We start from the raw sequence: 26,592 nt of genomic DNA on the forward strand, positions 1-26,592 counted from the left end.
TACCGCTACCGCCGCGGGCCGGGACGGGCGAGCCCGGGTCCTCCCTTCCCTTCCCGGACCGGTTCCAAGGGGCAGGTCAGCATGCATGGGGAGCGGGAGGTGTGGAGGGCGGCTGTGCAGCGTGACGTGCCGCGTGCTACGTCATGCCGTTACGCTGTTCCTTTTGCCTACAACTGATATAAAAATAAAGAAATAAAATCATAAACATGTTAGACTACATACTATAACTATTCAGCACCTCACCACTAGGGGGCGGATAGGTCCTTCCCAGTCATGGGAAATAGACAGATCATACAGAGCCAGCTAAATCCCATGACTGGGGAGGACAGGTACCTCTGAGTCATGGGATTTAGTCACAACCCTTTCCCATCATTAGTGGCTTCCCGCCCTTTCTCCTCAGAGGCTCCCCCTCTTCCGATGACATCATACCCGGAAGCGGTGGCTAGCTCCGGTTAGTGTGGAGATGTGTTCACGCTGTGTTTACATGTGAGGGAGGGCTCAAATTGTTAGACTCAAGCCTCTCTGTGCATGGAGAGCAGGTCTGCATGTGGCATACTCGATATGTGTGTGAATAGAAGAGACGCGCTGTACAATGTGGTTCCCGAATGCTAGTTTGTACAAGTCGGGGGCTATGCTGCAGTTTATCACTGTGATGGCACGATGTGTGTTTGAGACCTGTATGTGCGCACAGGGATGTGGAGCGAATGTGATACGTGGGTGTACTACAGGGATAAATGTTTATCGAAAGTTTGTGGTGAAGAAAAGTTCCCATCACAGGGGGCTTGTTGAAGATTTGGGTCTGAATCTAGACTATAGAAAGGTGTGCTGATTGCTTTAGCATGGGGAAAATAGAGTCTGCTCGGAGGAGAGGGTGTGAAGCTGCAAAGTGAATATGCTTTTTCAGCTAGTTTTGCTGTCTATAATTTGGTGATGTCTTTGCCTTGTGTTTTGTGTAGAGACACATATTTCCTGTTGACAAGATGGAGGCTCAAACACAGGGGATCTGTAGCGCGAAACTGGATGAGAACATCTTTATGCAGACTAACGCAACTCACAATGATGCAGAATTGGCTTTTAAAGTTTACAAGATGCTAGATGGGAATGAGGCCTTCAGTAACGTGTCTGAATTTCATGTAACTCCCATGCAGGGAGAGGACGGCACGATTGTTGGTGTACAAGTTACTGGAATCTGTCGAGAAAATGGCAGTGAAAGCAGCACACTGCACACTCAGGTTTTTGATATACACGAATTAGGGGGCACATTGCATCTGCCGGATGACCCTTCACGCCATAAGAGCGAAGAACCCTTTGTGGATGTCACATCTGAACTGCCTGTGTCCACTGTGCAAAACCAGGTAGGTGGAGTCAAGCGATAGATTAGTGTGTACAACAGGATGAAATGGGCCGTTCATCGGTGATGCTAAGTTTAGTTTTCATTGCATTTACTTCACACTGATATTTAAATATGGATTATACAATTTTACAGTTATTTGCTTTATTGATCATATAATGTGCCAACCACTGGTACTTAGGGTTGCACCAATACCGGAATTTTGAGTGTGATATGATACCAAGAAAAGTATCGTGATACTCGATACGATACGATTCTTTCAAGAAAAGAAAAAGATTGTTATCAGAATGTCAAGGGTGCAGTCACATTAAACATTAACATTACGTTTAGAAAAGCAATGTAAACATCTAGGGTTGGAGCTCAGCCTAATCGCATATGCATTTCAATTGAAACACTTGTGATCAGCAGCAGTCAACCAGTGTTTTGCCAGGAGAGTTTAGTGTTTTATGACAGGTTAGTATATGCATTGTAAAGGTTGTCCTGGTTATGTTAATATAAAATGGTATAATTTAGAGTTCATTTAGATAGGCAGACCTCACGTCTGCATTTTTTGCAGATGCGCTGCAGACACAGCCGTCTCCAGAACCCTTATTTTTTGCCTTATACATTTTTATTAATTTAACTGTATTTATGCTTAATAATAATGTGATGATATAAAGAGAGATCTTTTGGAAGATGTTTCTCTATATACCAGTGCATTAAGTCAGTGTAGCGATGCAGCTCTTAGTTAAGACCCCCGATTGACAGCCAGTAAGCCTGTAGTCTAGTGCAGCGGTGGCGAACCTATGGCACGCGTGTCAGAGAGGGCACGCAGAGCCCTCTCTGCAGGCACGCGTACCATCTCCTCGGTCTCATCAAAGTCAGAGCTCCGGCAGCCTGAAGCTGATCGGCTCTGCTCTCACTAGTGATGCCTTAGTGAGACAAGAGCAGCCGATCAATGTCAGTGCCCGCCCCTCCTCCTCTTCAGCCCGGGAAACAGTGGAAGAGAACGGAGTAAGGCAGCTCACAGAACAGAGCCGACAGCAGCAGAGCAGAGCATTGATCAGGTCAGGAGCTGCTGGGGCTGCTCACACAGAGTTGTGCACACTTACAGAGGTCCTGGCAGGTGACACTAAACCAGCTATACATACTTGTGGTTTAGTGTCCCAAATCCCCCTGTTTGACTGCTGTCTGTGGCCACATTGCATGTATCTGAAGTGCTCATCACCTGCACAAGGCGTCCAGTGAAGCCAGGACAACCCCACAGTAAGCACCCTATGTACAATGTAACCGGGTGCTAAGCTGCATCACTGGCAGTGTGGTGCAGGTGATGAGGGCTGAGGCAAGTGTATATGTGGCCACAGACAGCAGTCTTATGGGTGATCCCAAATCCAACTGTGCCTCCACCTTACAACAACCACTTTGCCCTACAAACCACCTCCCAAAATGCCACTTTTTTGCCATTTTGCAACATGTAATAAAATGTTATGAAAAGTGGCCAAATGGTTGTACAGTCCTCAAAATGGTAGCACTGAAAGCGCATCTCATATCACAAAAAATTACTCCACACACAGCTCCGTACACCAAAGTATGAAAAAGCGCCCAAAAAATTCACACCAGAAGGCAAAATGACTTTTTTTTTTTTTAGTACATGAGGTTTTAATTTTTGTAAATGTATACAAACATTATTAAACCCATGTAAATATATTGTACCAAGCACACAAGAATGTCACAAAGGCATTTTTTTAACAAATTTTACTGCATTTGAAATTTTTTACCACTTCCCAGTACAGGGAATTGGATACTAAATACCATCACTATGAATTGCAATTTTTTACACAGAGCTCTTTCACGGTGGGGAGTAAAAAATGGAAATGCAAAAACAAAAAGGGGGTAAAGATGGCAATATTTGGTCCATGAGCAAGCTAACTTATCACACTCCCCTAGTCCCTGCATCTACTCACTGTCACTGTATGGGGGTAATGTTACTCAGTATATGGCGGTAATATTCCTCACTGAATGGCAGTAATATGATATTCATCGCTATATTTGTATAGCATTGTATAGCAATATTATTGGTAACATTGGCCTTTCTATAGTCTTTATTACCAGAATGATGCTATTTATGTGGTTGCAAAGGTGGCATCATCATATGGCAGTATTATTTGTCTTATTGTTAGGTGGTATTGTGGACCCATTGGGCTAAATTTCTGTGCTGGCACCTCGTGATAGAAATGTTGGCTTTGGTTTGCAGTTTGGGCACTCGGTCTCTCAAAAGTTCGCCATCACTGCCCTAGTGGATATAGGCTCTACCCTGTATCTTAATGACAGGTGGAGTGTGGAGGTTGTGGGTTCAAATCCCAGACTGGGCAAAAAAATTTTCAAATAATTTAAAGCCTTGTGTTTGAGGAAGCCCTTGGAGATGTAGAGACACCATTTATGGACAGATGGTGATATTACCCTGATATGGTGGTCCCTGCACACTTCTGCTGATGTCTTCTCTGGGGAATCCTCTGCAGACGGATACTAGGAGTCTGTAGAACAGTAGAAGTCATTCACTACTGCAAGTAACTGAAACCCTGTATTGAACCATTCTGACTTTGAAAGTATTGTTTGCTTCTGTATCAATTCTATACAAAACCAATGGACCTTATTGTCATGGCAGGGATTAGACTCAAACGGATTATTTTACAGAACTGCCCTTGGACAGTCAAGAGTGACCCATATCCGGACAAGTGAAAAAGTAAAATAAAACATCACTTTTATTAGGGATTCTTTACAAAGATTATGGCATGAACCACTAGATGCACAGGACAAACAGTGAATTAAAAGCACAGTGTGAACTGGGTCGCAGCCAGTTGCAGGTACTCGGTGGTACGAAGTATGAGATGGCGGACACAGTACAGGATTTAAATCCACCTAAATGCTAAATGCCCAAACCCCTGATGAAGCCAGTCGTACTGGCGAAACATGTCGGGGGGCTAATGTTTGGAAAATTTTAATTTGCAGTGTGGCATAGTCATTGGCAGGTAGTGGCAACAATTATATTACCAGTTGAGATGGGGAAAGACAGTATCATTCCTAGACCATCCAGTCCATTAAATCTCTAACTATAGGACTAGGACTTTTATGTAGTATTCATAACAATACAGCCTGCTGCCACAGCGGCCCCTGCTTGGGCAGTACAGGGAACACTTCTATCCACGGTCTAGGTCTTCACTTTAGGGCTCTAATCCACACTATAAGCTACATTAACTTAGCGCAGACTATTATGCGCAGCGTTAGCTGCTATCTGGCCAATAGTGGACTCATAACAATCAATATAGGTGGATTTAAATCCTGTACTGTGTCCGCCATCTCATACTCGTACCACTGAGTACCTGCAACTGGCTGTGACCCAGTTCACACTGTGCTTTTAATTCACTGTTTGTCCTGTGCATCTAGTGGTTCATGCCATAATAGTTTGCAATATAGTAATATCTCTTTTTTAAGAATCCCTAATAAAAGTGATGTTTTATTTTACTTATTCACTTGTCCTGATATGGGTCAATCTTGACTGCCCAAGGGCAGTTCTGTAAAATAATCCGCTTCTGTATCAATGACACATAGGGAGCAGCACTGCTGGGAGGCGGCCTCCTGTTGATAAAATGAGATACTTTTATTCTGCAAACTACATTTTCTCTAGGGAAATGACAGCCACCCAGCCATAGCAACTCTTCCATTAGTGGCCTGCCATTACTCTCAGAATTGCATAATTCAAGTATAACCAAGAACTGTTCGTGGTGGTTATGTTCTAACTTCACTTGTAGGGCATTGGACATTTTTCTTATTGCACGCCCCTACATGCTTTAATGTTACAGTGGATGTATATGAAAAAAACTATTTAGAATTCAGCTTTTTGACAGTAAATCCAATATTGTACAGAAGTTTATTAATTTTAATTTAAAAAGTAATATCTCTATTGAATGGATATATATTTATGATGTATTGGGGTGGACCTTCACTTGAGGTGAATCAAGACTCGCCTGAAGTAGTACTAATATGCAGAGTAATGCATTGAAGGGGCTGTCCACTTTAAGCACATTACGGCAAATAATTAAAGGGAACCTGTCACCAGTGACCTCATTTTCACTAAAGACAGATTGTAAAAGCCCATTACACCTGTAGTGCAAACATGCCTTTGCGTTACAATATAATTGTGTGTTATAACTCACTCTTGCACCCTGACAAAATCCTGGGGTAGTCACAGAGGCTGGGCTTTGGTTTGGATGCATTTCTAAAAACATGTGACTTGTCTGAGCTGCAGACAGCCTTCATTTTTGTGCTCCAGTAGAGCATGTCCCTCCCCTACTGCAGTCGGGCTGACCAGGCTGTGACCTCTGAGAAAGAGCAGGAGGTGGAGCTGTACAGGAGCACAAAGGTGGGGCTAAAATCTGAGGAGGGAGTAACACATACAAGGCACATGTTGTTTTTTGAAATGCATCCAAACCAAAGTCCAACCCCTGTAACTACCCCAGGATTCTGTCTTGGTGCAAGAGTAAGTTATAACACACAATTATATTGTTATGCAAATGCTTAGAAAAGGCAGAAAGACTTATTTGCACTGCAGGTGTAATAAGCTTCTGCAACCTGTCTTTATTGAAAATGAGGTCCCCGGTGACAGGTTCCTTTTAACCCCTTCCCGCCGCAGCCCTTTTTCGTTTTTGTGTTTTCATTTTTCACTCCCCACCTTCAAAAATCGAACTTTTTTATTTTTCCATGTACAGAACTGTGTGATGGCTTATTTTCTGCGTAACAAATTGCACTTCATAGTGACAGTATTTAATATTCCATGCCATGTACTGGGAAGCTGGAAAAAAATTCCAAATGCAGTGAAATGGGTAAAATGCCGCCTTTGTGCCGTATATCACACTGTAATATCTGGTGTACAGTGTGAGTTGGTGCTAGGTGTTTTCATTTCAATCCCTTTTTGTATATTGGTACAGGTTAGGCACCTGTATATTACTTGTTAGCACCTCCACAGTCCCGCTATTACTTAGTCTGCGAGGCAAGGCTAGTGCAGAAATAACTGTATATATTAACACCTTTGTGACAATACACACGTATTTATCTACAGGAAGTAAATAAGCTGCTTATCGAATGATAGCAAGTTTAGATCTAAAAAATTGTGAAAAAAATATTGGAAAATGTAATGTCTTTTCATCACGTGCACCTTAAAGTCACTTTCAGATGACAATTATAGACCCATCAGCTGTTGCTGGTTGGTCACCACTCTCTCTAGAGAAAATGTAGATTGCAGACCGTTACTCTGCTGTGGAAATTGCAGGTTTCCACTGAAAATTCAATAACTTTGATTGCACTTTAACCCCACGGACACGTAGATGCCACATAACTTTTTTGTTTGTTTTTGTTTTTCCTTCATATGGGATGCTTCCCAGGAAGCTGGAATTCTTGTGTCAAGAAGTGTAGAAACAGCGGAGCCAGAACATCCAATCACAGGTTCCAATGGTATGGGATTAACATATTATGTACTGGAAGCTGGTTTGTTGCATGTTTATGTTGCTTTTTTTTAGATTCTTGAATTCGTATTCATGAAATGTTGTTTATTTAAAACCAGAACAAGTTAATTCTTCAGGGGGCGTTCCTAGAAATGGCAGCATGATCGTTAACCCCTAGACGCACCAGGACGTTATAGTACGTCCCCGGGGCTAGATGCTTAGCGCACGGGGACGTTCTATAACGTCCTGCTTCTGGCACCGGCTCACGAACGGAGCCGGTACCAGAAGCAGCGGCTGTCAGCTGTCTAGTACAGCTGACAGCCTGCGCTAACACCCGCGATCGGAGCCGGCTCCGATCGCGGGTGTTAACCCCTTACACGCCGCGGTCAAACATGACCGCGGCGTGTAAGGGTGTTTGCGCTGTGGATCGGATCCCCCGTGCCGCTTACCGGGGGATCCGATCCACTTCTGGGCAGCTCCGAGGACTGGCATGTGCCCCGGAGCTGCCCGGTCTCCATGGCAGTCAGACCCCTTTCGGGTCTGACGGTAAACTGTCTGAGCATGCGCAAGCTTGCTCAGACAGTTTACACTGCTCTACAATAAAATAGTATTGTAGAGCAGTGTATTGAACTTAAACCAGTGATCAGAGCATCACTGGTTCAAGTTCAAGTATGTAGAAGTAAAAATATGCAAAAACACTTAACACTACACATTATAATAAATAAAAAATTAATACATAAAAATATAAGCCCCTAAAATGTCACTTTCCCATAAAAACACTTAATAAAGTATAAAAAACACAAAAACACAAAAAAACCCGCATATTTGGTATTGCCGCGTCCGTAACAATCTGTATAATAAAACAAAATCGTTACTGGACCCGCACGGTACACGCCGTAGAAAAAAAAACGCAAAAACGTTCCGAAAAAAGATAATTTTTAATCAATACCCTATAAAAAAGTGCTCCAAAAAGTAATTTAAAAAATATTATGCACTCCAAAATAAGCCCACTAAAAAGAACAATCCTTCTCGCAAAAAATAAGCCCTTAAACAGATTTGTGAGGCGAAAAATAAAAAAGTTATGCATATGAAAGACGGTGATGCTAAAATTAACAACATTTTTGCCAAATTACTTTTTATGCAGTAAAAATGGAAAAAAAATAAAAAATCTATATAAATGAGGTCTTTTTGTAATCGTGGCGACCCATAGAATAAAAATAATATACTATTTTTATGGTATGGTAAACAGCCAAAAAAAAAACCCCATAAAAATCTTCCTGAAAAGTGATGATTTTCATTTCCTCCACCAACAAAGAGTTAATAAAATCTCACCAATTAGCCTATAGATTCCCCCAAATTACGTACCAGAAAAGTGCATCTCATGTGGCAAAAGAAATAAGCCCCTATAGATCCACATTGAAAAAAAAAAGAAAGAAATTATAGCCTGTACAAAATGACATAGCAAATCTGATCTGGATGGCGCCTCCTTCCCTTCTATGCCCGGCCGTGCGCCCATACAGCAGGTTACCACCACATATAGAGTATCCGTGTACTCGGGAGAAATTGGGTAACAAACTTTGTAGAGCCTTTATTCATTTAATCCATTGTAAATGTTTAATTTTCCACCCAAAATGAGTGTATTGTGAAAAAATATTACAATTTGCAGACTGCACCTCCATTTTGTTTTAACCCCTATAAAACACGTAAAGGGTTAACAAACTTCTTTACCCCTTAACGCTCTGCGCCGTAGCTCTACGGCGCAGAGGTATAAGGGATGTATGAAGAGGGCTCACGGGCTGAGTCCTCTTCATACAGAGGTGGGGGTTTTTGCATTTTGCACAAAACCCCCACCGCTAATAACCGCGGTCGGTGCTAGCACCGATCGCGGCTATTAACCCTCTAAACGTCGCGGGCGGCGTTTAAAAGACGGCGGCGCGCGGGCGCCGCCATCTTTTTTTCGATCGCCACGCCCCCGAACGTCATCGGGGGGCGGCGATCGGTTACCATGGTAGCCTCGGGTCTTCTTTTGACACGAGGCTACATGGTTTATGCAGGTTCGTTACAATGAGCCAGTGGCTCATTGTAATGTAAGACCTGCAAAAACGCCATATATTGCAATACTGTAGTATTGCAGTATATGGTAGGAGCGATCTGATCATCTAGGGTTAATGTACCCTAGATGGTCTAAAAAATAGTGAAAAAAAAAAGAAAAAAAAAAGTTTAAAAAATAAAAAAAATTAATAAAATATTAAAAGTTCAAATCACCCCCCTTTCCCTAGAACGGATATAAAACATAACAAACAGTAAAAATCACAGACATATTAGGTATCGCCGCGTCCCAAAATGCCCGATCTATCAAAATATAAAAACGGTTACGGCCGGCGGTGACCTCCGAGGCGGGAAATGGCGCCCAAATGTCCGAAATGCGACTTTTACACCTTTTTACATAACATAAAAAATGAAATAAAAAATGATCAAAATGTCGCACAGACCTCAAAATGGTAGCAATGAAAACATCGCCTCATTTCGCAAAAAATGACCCCTCACACATTTCCGTGCGCCAAAGTATGAAAAAGTTATTAGCGTCAGAAGATGGCAAAAATTTTTTTTTCTTTTTTGTACACATTCGTTTAATTTTTGAAAATGTATTAAAACACAATAAAACCTATATAAATTTGGTATCACCGCGATCGCACCGAACCAAAGAATAAAGTAGGCGTGTTATTTGGAGCGAAGAGTGAAAGTCGTAAAAACTGAGCCCACAAGAACGTGACGCACGTGCGGTTTTTTTTCAATTTTTCCACATTTGGAATTTTTTTTCAGCTTCGCAGTACACGGCATGTTAAAATAAATAACATTACGGGAAAGTAAAATTTGTTACGCACAAAATAAGCCCTCACACAGGTCTGTACACGTAAAAATGAAAAAGTTATGGATTTTTGAAGTTGGAGAGCGAGAAATTAGCCGAAAAACCCTCCGTCCTTAAGGGGTTAAAAGTGGTTTTTCATACGTTGAGGTGTGTAGTTTCCACAATGGGGTAATTTACGAGTCTCGCTATTATTTAGGCCTCTCAGTGTCAATTAGAAGTTGAGCAGGTCCATCTAAATACAGGTTTTGGTGATTTTACAAAAAATGTGAAAAATGGCACCCAAATTCTGAGCCTCATAACATTCTAGTAAAATATGTGGAATCTTAAAAAACCATGCCAACATAAAGCAGACATTTGGGAAATGTAAGTTATGAATTTATTTGGGTGCTATGACTATCTGCATCAAAAGTAGAGAATTTAGAACGTTGAAAATAAAGAATTTTTCCAAATTTTTGCCAAATTTAGTTTTTTTTCATAACTAAACACAAAAGATATCATCCAAATTTTTAAACTAATTTGAAGTACAATGTGTCACGAGAAAACAATCTCAAAATCCCCTGGATATCTCATAGCGTTCCAAAACTATAACCACTTATAGTGACACAGGTCAGATTTGAAGAATGGGGCCGCGTCCTTAAGGCCAAAAGAGGCTGAGTCCCGTAGGGGTTAAGACCCTTTGATCAATAAAAGATTCAGGACAGCCCCACATGTCTGAAAGCATGGCTGTTAATTTATACTTATTATATATAGTTTTCTGTGACTTGCGCTCATTGGCAAGGAGACTTTCTCTGTTGTACAATCTATATAATTCATAGATAAACCAGTGACATCCCACTTATATAGTGTTTCTTTTATGTTATAGAAACGAAGACTCTATACAGCTGTGGAGAGTGTAAGTTTAACACCTGTAACCTTGCTGCCCTTAGACGACACATGCGTAGACATTCCGATAAACACAAATGCAAGTTATGTGAAAAAACATTCGCTTCTTCTACAGAACTACGGCTTCACATCAATGTGCACCTGGGTAAGAAATTTCTGTTATTAAAACCACTGTATAGAACAGTCCAAAACACAGTTCTCTGCTTCACACCTTAAGGATTTGAAAAATATTATATTTTTTCCTTTTTTGATTTGAAGCAAAATAAATAAAATAAAAAAAACACTATTTACCCCTACATAACATAGCCAGTTTATATCTTAAAGCATAACTGTAAAGTTATGATTTTACCAAATTATTATGTGATTCCCTCTTTAAAAAAAAAAAAAAAAAGAAAAAACACTGCCCATATTGTGATGCCCTCTTCTTTCCAAAGTTATGGCATTTTCTATTATGAAAGTGTTTGACAAAATTTATCTTACCACAGTTGAAGTTGGTAGGACCAAAAAGGATGAATTCCATCAAAACAAGTATACACAATAAGGGCACATTCACATGGCCGTCTGCTGGGACGTATGTACGTCCCCATAGGCGGCGATAGCGACATGTGAGGCACCGATCCAGCCCGCACACCGTAAAAAGATAGAGCATGCTCTATCTTTTGGCGTGTGTGCGGCTGTGCGCCGCTATTCTCTATGGAGGGAGGAGGGGTCACCTCCTCCTCCTCTCCAGCACACTGCGGTATGCCCGCACGGTGGGCATACCGCGTGTGAATGTACCCTAAAACAGTATTTATTTATTGTAATCAATCATAAAAACGCATTCAAATTACACAACAGTGCACAGTAAGGGTAACCTGGCACAGTACAGTGTGGGCACAAAAGATAAACAAGAGAATATATACAAGTCATGCAAAGACAAAGAGTCTGCTAAATTTACAACAGATAAATATTAATACACCTACTGGGTACATGGATGTTTCTTATCGGATTTAATTCAATCAGAAGTAAAAGTACATGGACCATACTGAAACATCCTGTGGGAAATATGACTAATAGAACCCTCATAGTGTTCATAGTAACCATGTCACAAAGCACATATTTCCTTACCCATAGGACAAGTCCACACACTGTCCCCAACGCACGTTTCAGCTGTCAAGCCTTCATCTGGGAGTTGAAGTTGGTGGAGGCTAATGTCTGCTTGTCTATGCCCCCCACCTGAAGCCAGTTAGCTTGCCTACAGATCCCACGATGCCTTGTTTAAATCCATTAAATCCATTTAGTTTCCCACATGTAAATCCACTGAACACTGCAGTTTACATGCAGGATCAATATGGTGACTAGCCTGGCAGCTTCCGTCACATGGAGGAGCAGGGAACATGTAATAAGTGAAATAAATCATAAGTAAACCAGTTACATGAAGTCAATAGCATGTTCTGTTTTAGCACTAAGGGCTTATAGCTTCTCTGCACTGAGCTGATAGTGTTGATGACAGGGTGGGGGAAGGGAGCAGCATGAGTTGCAGAGAGAGCCAGAGTAAGTTCTGCAGAATAGCAGACTGGGATGGAGGAACTGATAGGGGACAGGGGAGAACTTGTACCTCACTATTCTGTGTAGGATATATCTGTATCAACAGTCTTGAATACATCCAGCTCTGCTACGTTCACACAGAGAGCTGTGTCGCATGACCATCTTCCCCCCCCCAGGAGTACTTAGAATTTGTTTATAATACTGACTCCAGGGCTTGTTGGCACAGGCGGAAGAAGCAGCTACTGCGGAGCTCAGATAACCTGAGTGGTATAGCAAAGAAAGTGCTGTATATAGGTGACAAAGATATAGAAGTTGTTTTAACACCCAAAAGCTATTGAATTGTGGGGGGAAAAACTTTACAGTTACTCTTTAAAGGACATCTACCACCAGTTTTCTGGTGGTGGAGTGTCCTAATTAGACTGCTTGTTCAGTCTAGGGGATGGGGCGACTGTTTTTAACAAGTTTTCAGGCATCTCTATTAATGAAATAATAACTTTGGAGAGGCATCCCCAATAAATTCCACTTAATCCCAGTCCTTACAGAGATTGTAATTCACAGTAGTCTAAAAATGTAGGTAATAAGTGTTGTGTTTCATTGTGAAAAAAATGAAAAATTCTAAAAATAAATTCTCCTTTTTCAAAGTTTGAAGGAAGGGAGCTCCATTCAGAGTTTCGCTTTTTGTTACATTTTAAAAGCTATAAAATGTAAAAAAATTTTGGTAGTGTGGACATTTGAGGGTTTTTTTGCGGAATCAGATGCACTGCAGATACTTTAATTTGGGGCATCTATATCTTGTTGGTGATAATTTATTAACTCTTTCTGGGTAGAGCAAAAAAATCATAGATTCTTGTTTTGGAATTTTTAGCATATCTTTTCCCTAATTCCATAGCGCATTAGATTCTTGGGAACATATACAAATAAAGACAGAGTAATAAGTCATATGAAACAATAGGAGTGAGGGTCCTGCTCGCAAGAGCTCACAGTCTAATGGTGAGGGTATACACAAGAGGTATAAGAGCTTGTATCATGTTCCAGACATTTTTATAAGAGAATGGAATTAAAACAATGTGATAAATAGAAGTGATGCTGCTTGAACCAGCCATTAGCTGCCATCCAAAGTCAATGGGACTGCAGAGAAGCATTTGCCGCATAACAGACTGTGGGGAATACACAGAATTTGTTAATAAAGAGTAAAAGTTGCATGCAGTTGGCAAGTTTCATAGGAATGCATTATTAAATGGGTTTTAAGAGCACATTTGAAGCATTGCAGGTTGGGTATTAGTAGTAGGCCATGATAGGGCATTCCAGAGAATTGATGCTGCTTGGTAGAAGTCCTGGTGATGTGTGTGGGAGATTCAAATTAACCCCTTCCTGACATTTGACGAAGTATTACTGCATGGCGGGACGGGCGTTCCCGCAATATGCAGTAATACTACGTCTTGCTTCTGGCGCCAAAAGAGGCGTAATGCATACTGGGAGCTGGAACACGTGAAATCGGCCTCTTCAATGGGGGATTGGCTACCAATTAAGGTATTTAAGCGGGCTAGTCACATTGACTAAGATCCAAGGTGATTGATGCAGTGTTCTTGTGCTGTGCTTCCCTGGTCTTGTGATGGCTGATGAAGCAGACCTGACTTTCCTGCACCCTTCAGTCTATGTAAGTGGGGTTACTGTGCAGGAATTGTGTTTTACGATGTGTAAAAGTATTGGGTTACTTATTATCCTCCACTTGCCTTTCTAGGAAAAAGACCAGGGGTCTAGGGGAAAGGCAAGGAGGATAAGGCAAGCATATGCAAGTCATGTATTGATAACTTCATGAGAGAAGAAAAATCGTCGTTTTTGGACGAGCTGAAAGGTTTTATTGAGGAGAAAGTTATGTCATCTGTTGCGGCAGCTACATCTAGGGCTCCTCCAAGTAAAAAACCCAGAATAGACTCCGTCATGTTCAGTGGTAGAGGATGATCCAGTAGATCCCCAGGAATCCTTTAACCCCTTAATGACCGCCCTATCGGGTTTTTACGGCGGTCATTAAGGGTTCTTCTTCTGATGCGACGCCTTTCTACGGCGGCGCATCAGAAGAAGTTTTCGGGACACCGGGTTATTATCGTGCCGGTGTCGGGCTGTGATATCACAGCCCAGACCCGGCACTAACACCCGGGATCGGAAAAACGCCGATCCCGGGTGTTTAACCCCTTGCACGCCGCGGTCAAGCATGACCGCGGCGTGCAAGTGTGTCCCCCGTGGATCGGACCCCCCCGGTGTGCTTACCGGGGGATCCGATCCCTCCTGCCGCTGCCCCGGGTTCCGACGAGTGACCCGGGGCTGTCGGCTCCTCTTCTCACCGGGTCCTGCCTTCCTGGCAGGACCCGGCTGTAAGTAACTGAGCATGCGCAGCATGCTCAGTTACTTTCACTATACACTGCAATACAAGTGTATTGCAGTGTAAAGGCTTGAATAAGCGATCGGATGATCGCTTATTCAAGCCAAGAAGTAGAAAATGTAAAAAAGTAAAAAAAAAAAAATTACATCTTTTTATAATATAATTAAATAAATAAATAAAATAAAAGTCCCATAATCTCCCCAGTAACACATAAAATGCAAATAAAGTATATAAAACACAAAACACGTACATATTTGGTATCACCGCGTCCGTATTAATCTGTACAATAAATCTAAATCAATATTGAACCCGCTCGGTGAACTAGGTAAAAAAAAAACTCGAAAAACTTCCCATAATATACAATTTTTCATCAAACACCATCACAAAAAATGTTCTAAAAAGTGATCAAAAAAAGTTACGGTACCTAATATGATACGACTGAAAAGAACAACTGTTTTCGCAAAAAATAAGCCCTCAACCAGATCTGACAACAGAAAAATACAGAAGTTATGGCCCTGAAAAGTTGTCAATAGTAAAAACAATGCGATTTTCTCCAATATTGGTTTTGCTCAGGAAAATTGAGCAAAATAAGAAAAACTATATAAATGAGGTATCACCGCAATCGTAGTGAACCAGAGAATAAAGATAAAATATTATTTTTACGTTACGGTGAGCGGGGGGGGGGGGGGGGAATGCTCACAATCCAAAATAAAAATTGATGATTTTGTTTGTGTCCCCCTTGAAATAGTTAATAAAATCTCATGAATAAGCTTTAGACTCCCAAAATAAATTATTTATACATTGTATCTCATCCCATAAAAAATAAGCCCTCATATGATCGCATTACCAAAAAAAATAAAAATTTATAGGTCGTACAATGTGACAATACAAATCTGCAGTGAATGGCGCCTCCATTCATTCTATGCTCGGCCGTGCGCCCGTACAGCAGTTTACCACCACATATGGGGTATCAGTACACTCGGGAGGAATTGGGCATCAAGCGTTGCAGTGCGTTTCATCATTTAATTTATTCTGAAAATGTCAGTTTTGGCCTAAATGAATGTATTTCCAAAAAAATTCCATAGTTTCTAAATCGCAGGTCCATATTTTTTAACCCATGTGAAACACTTAAAGGGTTAATGGACTTAATAGAAGTTGTTTTACATACGTTGAGGGGTGAAGTTTCTATAGTGGGGTAATTTATGAGGTTTTACTATTATTTAGGCCTCTCAAAGTCACTTGGAAGCCGAGTTGTCCCTCAAAATGTGAGTTATGGCAATTTTCATGAAAATAAGAAAAATCGCACCTAAAGTTCTGCACCTCATAACATCCTAGAAAAATGACCGGAAGCATAAAATATCATCCCAACATAAAGCAGATATTCTGTAAATGTTAATTATCAAACTTTTTGGGTAGTTTTACTTCCTGTCTGGAAACCAGAACATTTCAAACTTGGAAAATGAAGAATTTTTACAAACTTTTGCCAAATTTTCACTTTTTTTCAGAACGAAACGCAAAACTTATCACTAAAATTTTATAACTAACATGAAGTACAATGTGTCACGAGAAAACATTCTCAAAATCACCAGGATATGTTAAAGCGTTCCGAAGTTATAACCGATTATCGTGAGACATGTCAGATTTGAAAAATCGAGTCTGGTCATTGAGCTGAAAACTAGTGTCGGTGATAAGGGGTTAAAAACCACTGATTCGAGACACCACTTCCAGCTAGGTGAATAAGATAACCTTCTGAAAGCTATCAGATAGACCATGGAAATAGAAGAAGCACTTCCTCCCAAATCTAGGGAAGAGGAATTATTCGGTGGTTTAAAGGCAAAACGTCAGAGGGTGTTCCCTTTGAACGATGCCTTAAAAGAGCTGATTTCCAAAGAATGGCATGAGCCTGAAAAAAGAATTGTCTAAAAATTTTAGGAAAAGATTAATGTTTGAACCGGAAGAGTCAAAACTGTCCAAAAGTAGACGTACAGGTTATGAAAATTGTAAAGAAAACGGATCTTCCTTTTGAGAATGCAACACAATTGAAAGATCCAATGGCCAGAAAATCGGATTCAATATTAAGGAAGGCCTGGAAGACATCCATGCTAAGTCTAAAATCTAACTTAGCAGCTACATCGGTAGCAAGAAATTTATTCTTTTGGCTGAATTAATTAGAATCTCATATTAGGGAAGGAACACCAAGGACAACTATCTTGGAGAATTTTCCGCTACTCAAATCATCAACCGCCTTCCTGGCAGTTTCTGCGGCTGAAGGGATACGTTTGTCCTCAAAAGAAGGAGCTCTAACTAACTCTACAAGGAGAGCACTGTGGTTGAAGCAGTGGAGTGGGGACATTCTGCCTTCCTCAGGAGAATTCGTCTCCGGGCCCGAATTAGATGCGATACTTGAGAGAGCATCAGACAAAAAGAAAGGGTTTCCAGAAAAAACGGTGCTTCGGGAGCCCAAAAGACACTTATAAGGACAAAAGAAAAAGGGGTCGCTGGAGCTACCCGAAAGGAGGTAAAGGGAGAGGGTTTCTTTTTTCCACCCCAAATGATCCAAATAGAAGCAGAAAACAATGACACCATGGTAGGAGGAAGACTGTTGAAGTTCAGGGAAAGATGGACATAGATTACTACAAATCCCTTAGTTCTAGATATGTTGCTTTATGGATACAAAATAGTTTATCAAGCTTCCTCCTACGAAATATATGTCGCCTCTTACTTCTATGTCCCTTATGTTTTACAGTTGAATCTGCAGAGAAGTGTCCTCTTTATTGTCTTCAGGTGTAATTGCTCCTGTTCTAAGAGATCAGTAGAAATCTGGATTCTATTCTTCTCTTTTTTTGGTGCAGAAACCAAATGGCACAAACCGGCTGTTCATCAATATGAAATGACTCAACAAATTCATTATCTACAGAAAATTTAGGATGGAATCGGTAAGATCAGCCACACATATCATTCACAAAAAACGCTTTTATGTGCACTACAGACTTAAAAGACGCATACTATCATGTCCCTATTCACCCTTTCTCCCAAAAATTTCTAAGGTTTTTTGTTCGTCTCCAGAGAGACAGAGAAAATGTAATTTCTTCAAGAGATTTTACCATACAAACCCTAGAGAAATTGGGTTGGATAATAAATGATCATAAATCAGAATTCTCACCAGCCACTGTAAGGAAATTCTTAGGTGTAAACTTAAACTTGCCAAATGTTGTTCCTTCCACAGGACAAGGGAGCCTTCATCAAGGAACAGATAAGAAAGTTCAGGAGAAAATCGTGATCTCAGAGAAGCCATGAAGGTTCTGGGGTACCTAACAGCATGCATATATTCCGTGGCCTGTTGCCCGATTCATTCCCGGATGCTTCAGAGGTGGATTCTGAAATCCTGGAACAAGGAGCAAGAGGATCTGAACAGAAAAATTCTAATTCCTCCTGCAGTCAAGAAAGATCTGCTGTGGTGGTGGAAGGAGGAGAACTTGAGGAGATGAATATTTTGGACAAACAGTCGTTACATTTCAATCCAGCGGACGCAACTCGGAAAGGCTAGGGAACCCTTCACTCCTAGCTTACCACCACCTTCTGATTCTGTCAGACAACACGACAACTGTATCTTATATAAAAAGACAATGGGAACCAGATCTCCACTTCTGAATTCTCTAACACAACGAATATTTTCGTGGGCAGAAGATCATGTCATCTCAATATCAGCCACTCACCTAAAGGGTACTGAAAATATAAAAGCAGACTTCCTCAGCTGAAAGAAAATTCTCCAGAATGAATGGTGTCTAAAAGAAGAGATCTTTAAAAACTTAACATTTCTCTGGGGCAACACTCAAATAGATCTATTCGCGACGAAAGAGAACACAAAGTGCCATCGTTATTTTTCTCTAGTGAAAGGAGAAAACAAGGAACATCTGGATGCGTTCTCTCACCCTTGGGATGCTCCTCTAGCTAACGCCCCCCCCCCCCTATTCCCCTGATCGCCAGAGTCCTGGGAAAGATGTATCGGGAAAATTTATTTGCCTAAACTGTCCAAAAAAAAGCTGGTACCCGAGTAAAATGTCATCAAAGAATCCAGTAATACTTCCAGTATCAGGGAACCTGCTAACTCGGGGTCCAATCTATCATCTGAATCTGGAAAAATTACAGCTGTCAGCCTGGATCCTGAATTCAGCTACTTAAAATCTCAGTGACTTTCTCCGGGTGTCAGCAAAGCTTTGAAGGCAAATAGAAAACCAGTTACCTTTGCAATTTACCACAAAATTTGGAAAAAAATTTTCATCCTTCTGTAAGGATAATCCACCTTTCCCAATCTAATCCGAATATTTTACAGGTCCTCGAGTTTCTTCAGAAAGTTCTGGAGTTGGGTCCATCTACTAGCACTTTGAAAGTCCGGATGTCGGCTCTCGGGGCTTTCTTTGACCAATGCCTTGTTTAACACAGATGGGTTAAGAGCTTTATTAAAGCAACCTCTAGACTAAGACTCCAGAGAATTAATAAAACATCTTCATGGGATCTGTCTGAACACTTTAGTAAAAGAGCCGTTTGAACCAATTGACTCATCCAACATAAAAAACGTAACCTTTAAAACTGTGTTTTTGATAGCCATCACTTCGGCCAGAAGACTAGGTGGACTTCAGGCTATATCAATTGGAGAACCATATATGAGAATTTTTGCAGATAGAATTGTTATTATGTTGGACCCAAATTTTGTTCCCAAGGTGGCCTCAGACTTCCACAGGAATCAGGAGATTGTTCTGCCTTCCTTCTGTGAGAATCCTTCCTCCGTGAGAGAACAGGTATGGAACTCCTTGGCTGTAAGACGTTCTGTTAGAAAATATTTGGAAGCTACTGAACCCTGGCGTATTGATCCTAAGCTTTTTATCCAATTTCAGGGGAAAAACAAGTGGAGGAAAGCGTCTAAAGCAATCATAGCTAGATGGCTGACGATAGCAATCGCATCTTGTTATAACATCCAGAAGACACCAATTCCTACAGGGATACGAGCACATTCAACCAGAGCCGTATCAACATCCTGGGCAGAGAGAAGAGGAGCCTCACTGGAACAAATTTGCAGGGCTGCAACTTGGTCCTCCTCATGTGCATTCTCGAAACATTACAGACTGGACTTAATTTCTTAAAAGATTTATCTTTTGGACGTAAAGTTCTGCAGGCAGTAATCCCTCCCTAAAATTCTTACTTATTTTGTAAGTCTCCAAGTGGGCCGTCATGGGGGACGAAGTGGAAATTATGAATTGGATTACTCACCGGTAATTCTATTTCCATTAGTCCATCATGGCGGCCTAATTCATAATTTTTCATAAAATCCCTTCACACAAATGTTCCAAAAAGTGATCAAAAAAAGTTATGTGCACCAAAATGGTACCACTGAAAAGGTACCAACACGTATAAAATAAGCCCTAAACCAGCTCTTTCAACCGAAACATATTAAAGTTATATCCCCGAAAAGATGGCGATGCAAAAACAGATGAGATTTTCTTTTTATATCTGTTTTTTCCAGTAAAATTGTAAAAATATATAAAAAACTATAAATGAGGTATCACCGTAATCGTAGTGATCTATAGAATAAGGATATTATAGTATTTTTTTAGTGTACGACCCCAAAAAGATACAAAAATAACCCCCAAAATTGACAATTTTCTTTTCCTCCATACATTAGAGTTAATAAAATCTCATCAAAAAGCTACAGACCCTCTAAAATGAAGTATTTGGAAAGTGCATCTCATGTCGCAAAAATGTCCAAATTGCCAAAAAATAAAATTGTATAGCCATTATAAAGTGACAATGAATAATCTGCTCTGAATGGCACAGCTTCCCTGTGTGGAAAAAGTAGAACATTTTGAATTTCGAAAATTGAGAATTTTTCAGAATTTTAACCAAATATATGATTTTCTCATAAATAAATGCAAAATATGTCACCAAAGTTTTTTTAACATGCAGGGCCAGCTGCAGATTTGAGTAGGCCCCTGGGGCGACAGTGTCTTAGTGGGCCCCTTTTCAGAATACTCAAGTTCCGGGTGCCTCCACCCAGTAGCCACACTGCTCCTCTCCACCTACCGTAGCCACACTGTCGTCCCCAGACCCGCATAAGGCACACTAAACCCCCCCCCCCCTCTCACTTAAAATAAATTACCTTTCCTCGGAAAGTTGAGTTTTGCATTCTGCATTCTTTAGACTCCCAAGTGGGCTCCTCCAGCACCCTCGAAACCCCCCCCCCCCCCTACCCTCCCCCTGCTGGCTTCAAAAAGATGGCAGCGATTTTCGCTCCTAGTGACGTCATCTGGGAGTGAAGATCGGTCGACATGACAGCCTCGCTTCTTCCGAAGACCCGAGGCTGTCTTGTTTTAACCCATTCATTACAATGTGTGATTTTTGCAAATCACCCCCCTTTTCCTAGAAATGATATAAATATAGATGAACAGTAAAAATAATAAATGCATTAGGTATCGCAGCAAAATATAATAACGGTTTTTCACTGTGTTTAACCCTGTAACCGAAAATAGCGCCCAAAGTCGAAAATGGCACTTTTTTACCATTTTGAAAAAATTAAAAAAAATTCAATTAAAAAAATCATCAAAAAGTCAGTCCTGAAAATAACAGCATTGAAAAAGTAATCAAAAGTCACACAAAATGACACCACCCACAGCTCCGTTCACCGAAGTATGAAAAAGTTATTAGCGCCAATGATGGCAAAATAGAAAAAAAAAATTTTGTACAGGAGATTTTTTAACCCCTTAACGCTGAAGCCACTTTTCACCTTCCTGACACGGCCCATTTTTTCAAATCTGCCCTGTGTCACTATAAATGGTTATAACTTTGGAACACTTTAACATATCCAGTTGATTTTGAAATTGTTTTTTTGTGACACATTGTACTTCATGTTGGTTGAGAAATTTAATCAATATGTTTAGTATTTATTTATGAAATAAATGGAAATTTGGCAAAAATTTTGAAAAAAACTATGTTTTCCAAATTCTAAATTTTCTACTTTTTGGAAAGTTGGTCATATCACTAAAATAACTTGATAACTAACATTTTCCATATGTCAGCTTTAACTTGGCATCATTTTTCAAGCATCTTTTCCTTTTTTTAGGATGTTAGGAGGCTTATAACTTTAGGTGCAATTTTTCAGATTTTCACGAAAATCATCAAAACCTACTTTTGGAGGGTCAATTTAGTTAGAAGTGACTTTATAAGGCCTACTTGACAGAAAACCCCCACAAATTACACCATTTTAGAAACTACACCCCTCAAAATATTCAAAACAACCTTTGGGAATTTTGTTAACCCTATGAACGTTTCATGAGGGTGAAAGATAAATGAAAGTGAAATTACAGAAATGTAATTTTATCTTACTATAGATTCATTGAACACTAAAATTTGCACCTTCACAATGGGTTAAAAAGGAAAATGCATTTTACAATGTTGAGGGCAATTCCTCCTGAGTATGCCAATACCCCTTTTGTCACTGTACCCTGCTGTACGGGCACAGGGGGGCACTTGGAATGGAAAGAGCGTTGTTTCGTTTTTGGAGGGCAAATATGGCTGAAAAAGTTTTCATGTGACAGGATGCATTTGGAGAGCCATAATGGTACCAAAACAGAGGAAAGCCCCAACAAGAGACACCATTTTGAAAAGTACACCACTTGGAGAGTTTAGCAACGTGTAATTTGTGTATTTGCCCCAACAGGTGTTTGATTCAATTAGGCCCCAAAAAGGAAAAAGGTGAAAATTTTCTCAAAAAAGTCACTTTTACCCCAAATTTTTGTAAGCCACAAGGGATAAAAGATGAAACAACCCCATAAATGTGTAGAACTATTTCTCCTAAGCACCGAACTGCACCACTTTTGCATATAAAGTGTTGTATGGGTACGCAGTGAAGCTCAGAAAGGAAAGAGGGGCTTTGGCCTTTTAGAAGCCAGATTTGACAATCATCCTTTACATGTGTCAGGATGCATTTGGAGAGCCCTAGTGGTACCAAAACAGAGGGGAACCCCAACAAGTGTCACCATTTTGGAAAGTGCACCCTTTGGAGAATTTAGCAAGGTGTAATATGTGTATTTTCCCCTACAGGTGTTTGCTTCAAATAGGTCCCTAAAAGGAAAAAGATGAACATTTTCCCAAAAAAGTCACTTTTACGGCTAATTTTTTGTATCCCATAAGGCATTAAAGATGAAACAACCCCAAAAAAATGTGTACTAGCATTTCTCCCGAGTATAAAATTGCCCCACACATGCAAATAAAATGTTGTATGGGTACGCAGTGAAGGGAAAGAGGGGCGTTGGACTTTTAGAAGCCAAATTTGACAGACATCCTTTACATATGTCAGGATGCATTTAGAGAGCCGTAGTGGTACCAAAACAGAGGGGAACCCCAACAAGTGTCACCATTTTGGAAAGCACACCCCTTAGAGCAGTGATTTTCAACCTTTTTTGAGCCGCGGCACACTTTTTATACTTAGAAATGCTCTTCCTCAACAGTTCTCAGTTTCTCCCTGTTTTTAGTATATGGTGCTGATTATTATGTGGCTCATATACTGCAATATAAAGGGGAACAATGAGAAGTACTATGGCCATGAGGCCAGAGTACAAGTGCCAGCTCATATACTCAGCATATGAGCTGGTACTTGTAGTACTACAGCCTCATGACTATAGTATTTCTCATTTTACATTTCTCTGGGAAACAAAAGACAGAGGGCACCATAGTTTGGGGAACTTTCCCCGCGGCACACCTGACCATGTGTCGCGGCACACTAGTGTGCCACGGCACACAGGTTGAAAATCACTGCCTTAGAGAATTTAGCAAGGTGTAATATGTGTATTTGTCCATAAAGGTGTTTGATTTAATTAGGACTTAAATAGGAAAAAGTTAAAAATTTTCCTATAAAGGTCATTTTACCCCTAATTTTTTATAGCCACAAGGGATAAAAAAAAAATGTAACCCCCCAAAATGTGTAAAGCTATTTCTCTCAAGTGTAGAAGTACCCCACATGTGTATATAAAATGTTGTATGGGCGCACAGTAAAAGGAAAGGGGAATGTTTGCCTTTTAGAAGCCAAATTTGACAGAAATGTTTGACATGCATTTGGAGAACCCTAGTGGTATAAAACAGAGAAGAATCCGAAAAGTGACCCTAATTTTTGAATGCACACCCCTTAGAGAATTTTGCAATGTGTAATATATGTATTTGCCCCTATAGGTAAATGATCCAATTAGGCCATAAACATTAAAAAGGTGAAAATTTTCCTATAAATGTCACTTTACCCCTAATTTTTGTAAGCCACAAGGGATAATATATTAAATAACCCCAAAAAAGGAGTGAAACTATTTCTCCCGAGTGTAGAAGTACCCCACATGTGCATATAAAATACTTTATGGGCGCACAGTAGAGGAAAAGAGGGATGTTTGTCTTTTAGAGGCCAAATTTGACAGAAATCCTTCACATGTGTCAGGATACATTTGGAGAGCCGTAGTGGTACCAAAACAGAGGAAAACCCGAAAAGTGACCCTAATTGTTGAATGTACACCCCTTGGGGAATATAGCAAGGTGTAATATGTGGTGTAGTGTAATACACGTGGTGAAATGAGCATTTTGAACATATAGGTGGTTTCCAAATATCATGTGCAATGGAGTCCAAGATGGAAATTGCAATTATTTCTGGAAAGTTCAGTGCCCGTTATGTGGCGCCTGTTATGAAATAATGGAGGGTTATAGGGAGCATCGTAACCTAACAGTTGTTAAAATTATTCATTTTACCGAAATTAATTCACAACAGGTTGGACGTGAATTGTGAATGTGTTGCGTATAAGGAGGTGGAATATACCAAGGGACCAACTAAACTTTTGTCACTCTGGAGGTGTCGCAGGTCTCTTAGTAGTATGTAGTGTCCATCCTAACTCCTCTTTTGGAACAGACTCTTTATTGAGTCCTACCATTAGAAGCAGCAGAATTCACCGGGAAAATGCTGTCCTGGCAAAACACAGGAACATCTAAACCAGAGGTACTGGGGCCCCGTCCTTCTTGTCCCAATATTAGTTTCCTAATATCTTCCTCTTGAAAATGGAGAAATAATACGGCAGGACATGCACATTGGAACAGCTCGTAAGAGTTGTACAGCATCATCTGAACAATGTGCACGGCCGGCGCTTTTGTACCATATCTTAGTTTTTCGTAGGGAAATTATCGCCAAGTGTTGCTCTTATTCACCCTAGCGATGCCCATTGTGACGAATATTGCTGCTTTTGGCTGGACCAAATCGACCAGCCAATAGCGGCAAACATGGACAGAGGGGGGGCAACAAAACCCCTCTGGACCGCAAGGCAAAATTGGTGGCTGTCAGGAACAGCCACCACCCTGCCCCGATCACAGTGTCTACAGACATGGTGACCGGTATTACTGACGTCATAAGTAAATTCGCTGCTATTGGCTGGTCTGAATTGATGAGCCAGTAGCAGCGATCATGTGGGGGGGGACGTAACCCTTCTGGTCCATGGGGCAGGATGAATGGCCGTCAGGAACAGCCGCCATCTTGCCCCGATCACTGTGTCTGAACCGTGTTGGCAAGTCACTACCCGCCGCACCGTTCTATAACAATGCGCGTTGGGAATAGGCTATACAATCTTTATTTTTTAAGCAATTTAGACACATAATGGCTTATTTTTTGCGAGATGAGATGCACTGTAAAAAAAACTTAATTTTAGTGGGTTTTTAGCTTATTGAAGCAATTTTATTAACTTTTTACGTGTGGAGGAAAATAAAATCATCAATTCTTGTTTTGGATTTTTAGCATTTTTTTGGGGGGTGTTCACTGTAGCATAACAATAATATATTATCTTTATTCTACGGATCACTACGATTACGGTGATACCTCATTTATATAGTTTATTTCATATTTGTCCAATTTTATTGAAGGAAAACTAGAATAGAAAAAATTGCATTTGTTTTAGTATTTCCATTTTTATAGCAGCATAACTATAGTATTTTTTTGGTTGACGGAGCTAGTTGTAAGCTTATTTTTTGCGTGACAAGTTGTTCTTTTCATTGGTATCATTTTGGTGCTTGTAACTTTTTCGGATAACTTTTTAGAACATTTTTTGTAAAGCAATTTGATAAAAAGTTTACATTTTTGGCATGTTTTTGGGGTTTTTTTTTTACCACGTTCACCGAGGGGGTCCAATTATGATTAGGATTTATTGTACAGATTGTTACGGACGCAGCGATACCAAATAAGTGGGGTTTGATTGTGATTTAGTGTTTTTTATACTTTATTACTTGTGTACAGGGAAATGTGGTGTTTGGGGGGACTTTCACTTTCTTTTATTATTTATTTTTATTTAAAAAAACCTTTATTTATTTATTTTTACTTTTTTTACAGTTACTGCCATCTAAGCTTGAACAAGTGATCTTCTGATCACTTGTTCAAGCTTTTTTACAGGTTACACAGTGCAATACAGATGTATTGCACTGTGTAATGTAAGACACTGAGCATGCTGCGCATGCCCAGTGTCTTACAGCCGGGTCCTGCCAGGAGGCAGGGATCCGGCACCGGGATGAAGATCTCGCAGCCCCGGGCACCGGCAGTCCCGGGGCTGCGATCGGAGCAGCGGACCCCCCCCCCCCGGTAAGCGCCGCGGGGGGGTCCGATTCCCTCTTGTTAAACTTTAAATGCCTCTAACACGCCGCGGTCAGCGCGACCGCGGCGTGTTAGGGGTTAACACCCGCGATCGGAGAAATCTCTGATCGCGGGTGTTAGGGGCAGGTGTCGGCTATGATATATAGCTGACACCCGCAGCTTCTGGCCCCGGCTCCGTTCAGGAGCCGGGGCCAGAAGCATGACGTAATAGTACTGCATTTTGCGGGAACGCACCTCCCGCCATGCAGTACTATTACGTCAAATGTCGGGAAGGGGTTAAACGAATGAAAACATCATAAAACCTATACAAATTTATTATCCCTGCGATCGTAACGACCCAAAGAGTAAAGTGTAGTTGTCATTTGGGGCCCAAAGTGAAAGCCGTAAAATCCAAGCCCACAACAATACTGCTTAACCCCTTATCACCGACACTAGTTTTCAGCTCAATGACCA

At 40.7% G+C, this 26,592-nt stretch overlaps 1 protein-coding gene across 8 annotated transcripts in view; it reads left to right on the plus strand.

Annotated features, from left to right (window-relative positions):
• Positions 1-300: 300 nt before the first annotated feature.
• Positions 301-26,592, plus strand: part of LOC140064083 (uncharacterized) — a 106,433-nt gene continuing 80,141 nt past the window's right edge. For 2 of the 8 annotated variants that reach the window (XM_072110604.1, XM_072110596.1), the window contains exons 1-4: positions 617-820; positions 957-1,355; positions 6,769-6,838; positions 10,560-10,724. In XM_072110604.1, the coding sequence (XP_071966705.1) occupies positions 632-820; positions 957-1,355; positions 6,769-6,838; positions 10,560-10,724 (823 nt within the window). In that variant the 5' untranslated portion in view covers positions 617-631. The other 6 variants (XM_072110601.1, XM_072110602.1, XM_072110603.1 and 3 more) reach the window with 6 other exon arrangements.

This window comes from Engystomops pustulosus, chromosome 6 (genome assembly GCF_040894005.1).
Source record: "Engystomops pustulosus chromosome 6, aEngPut4.maternal, whole genome shotgun sequence".
In the NCBI taxonomy this organism is placed as follows: domain Eukaryota; kingdom Metazoa; phylum Chordata; class Amphibia; order Anura; family Leptodactylidae; genus Engystomops; species Engystomops pustulosus.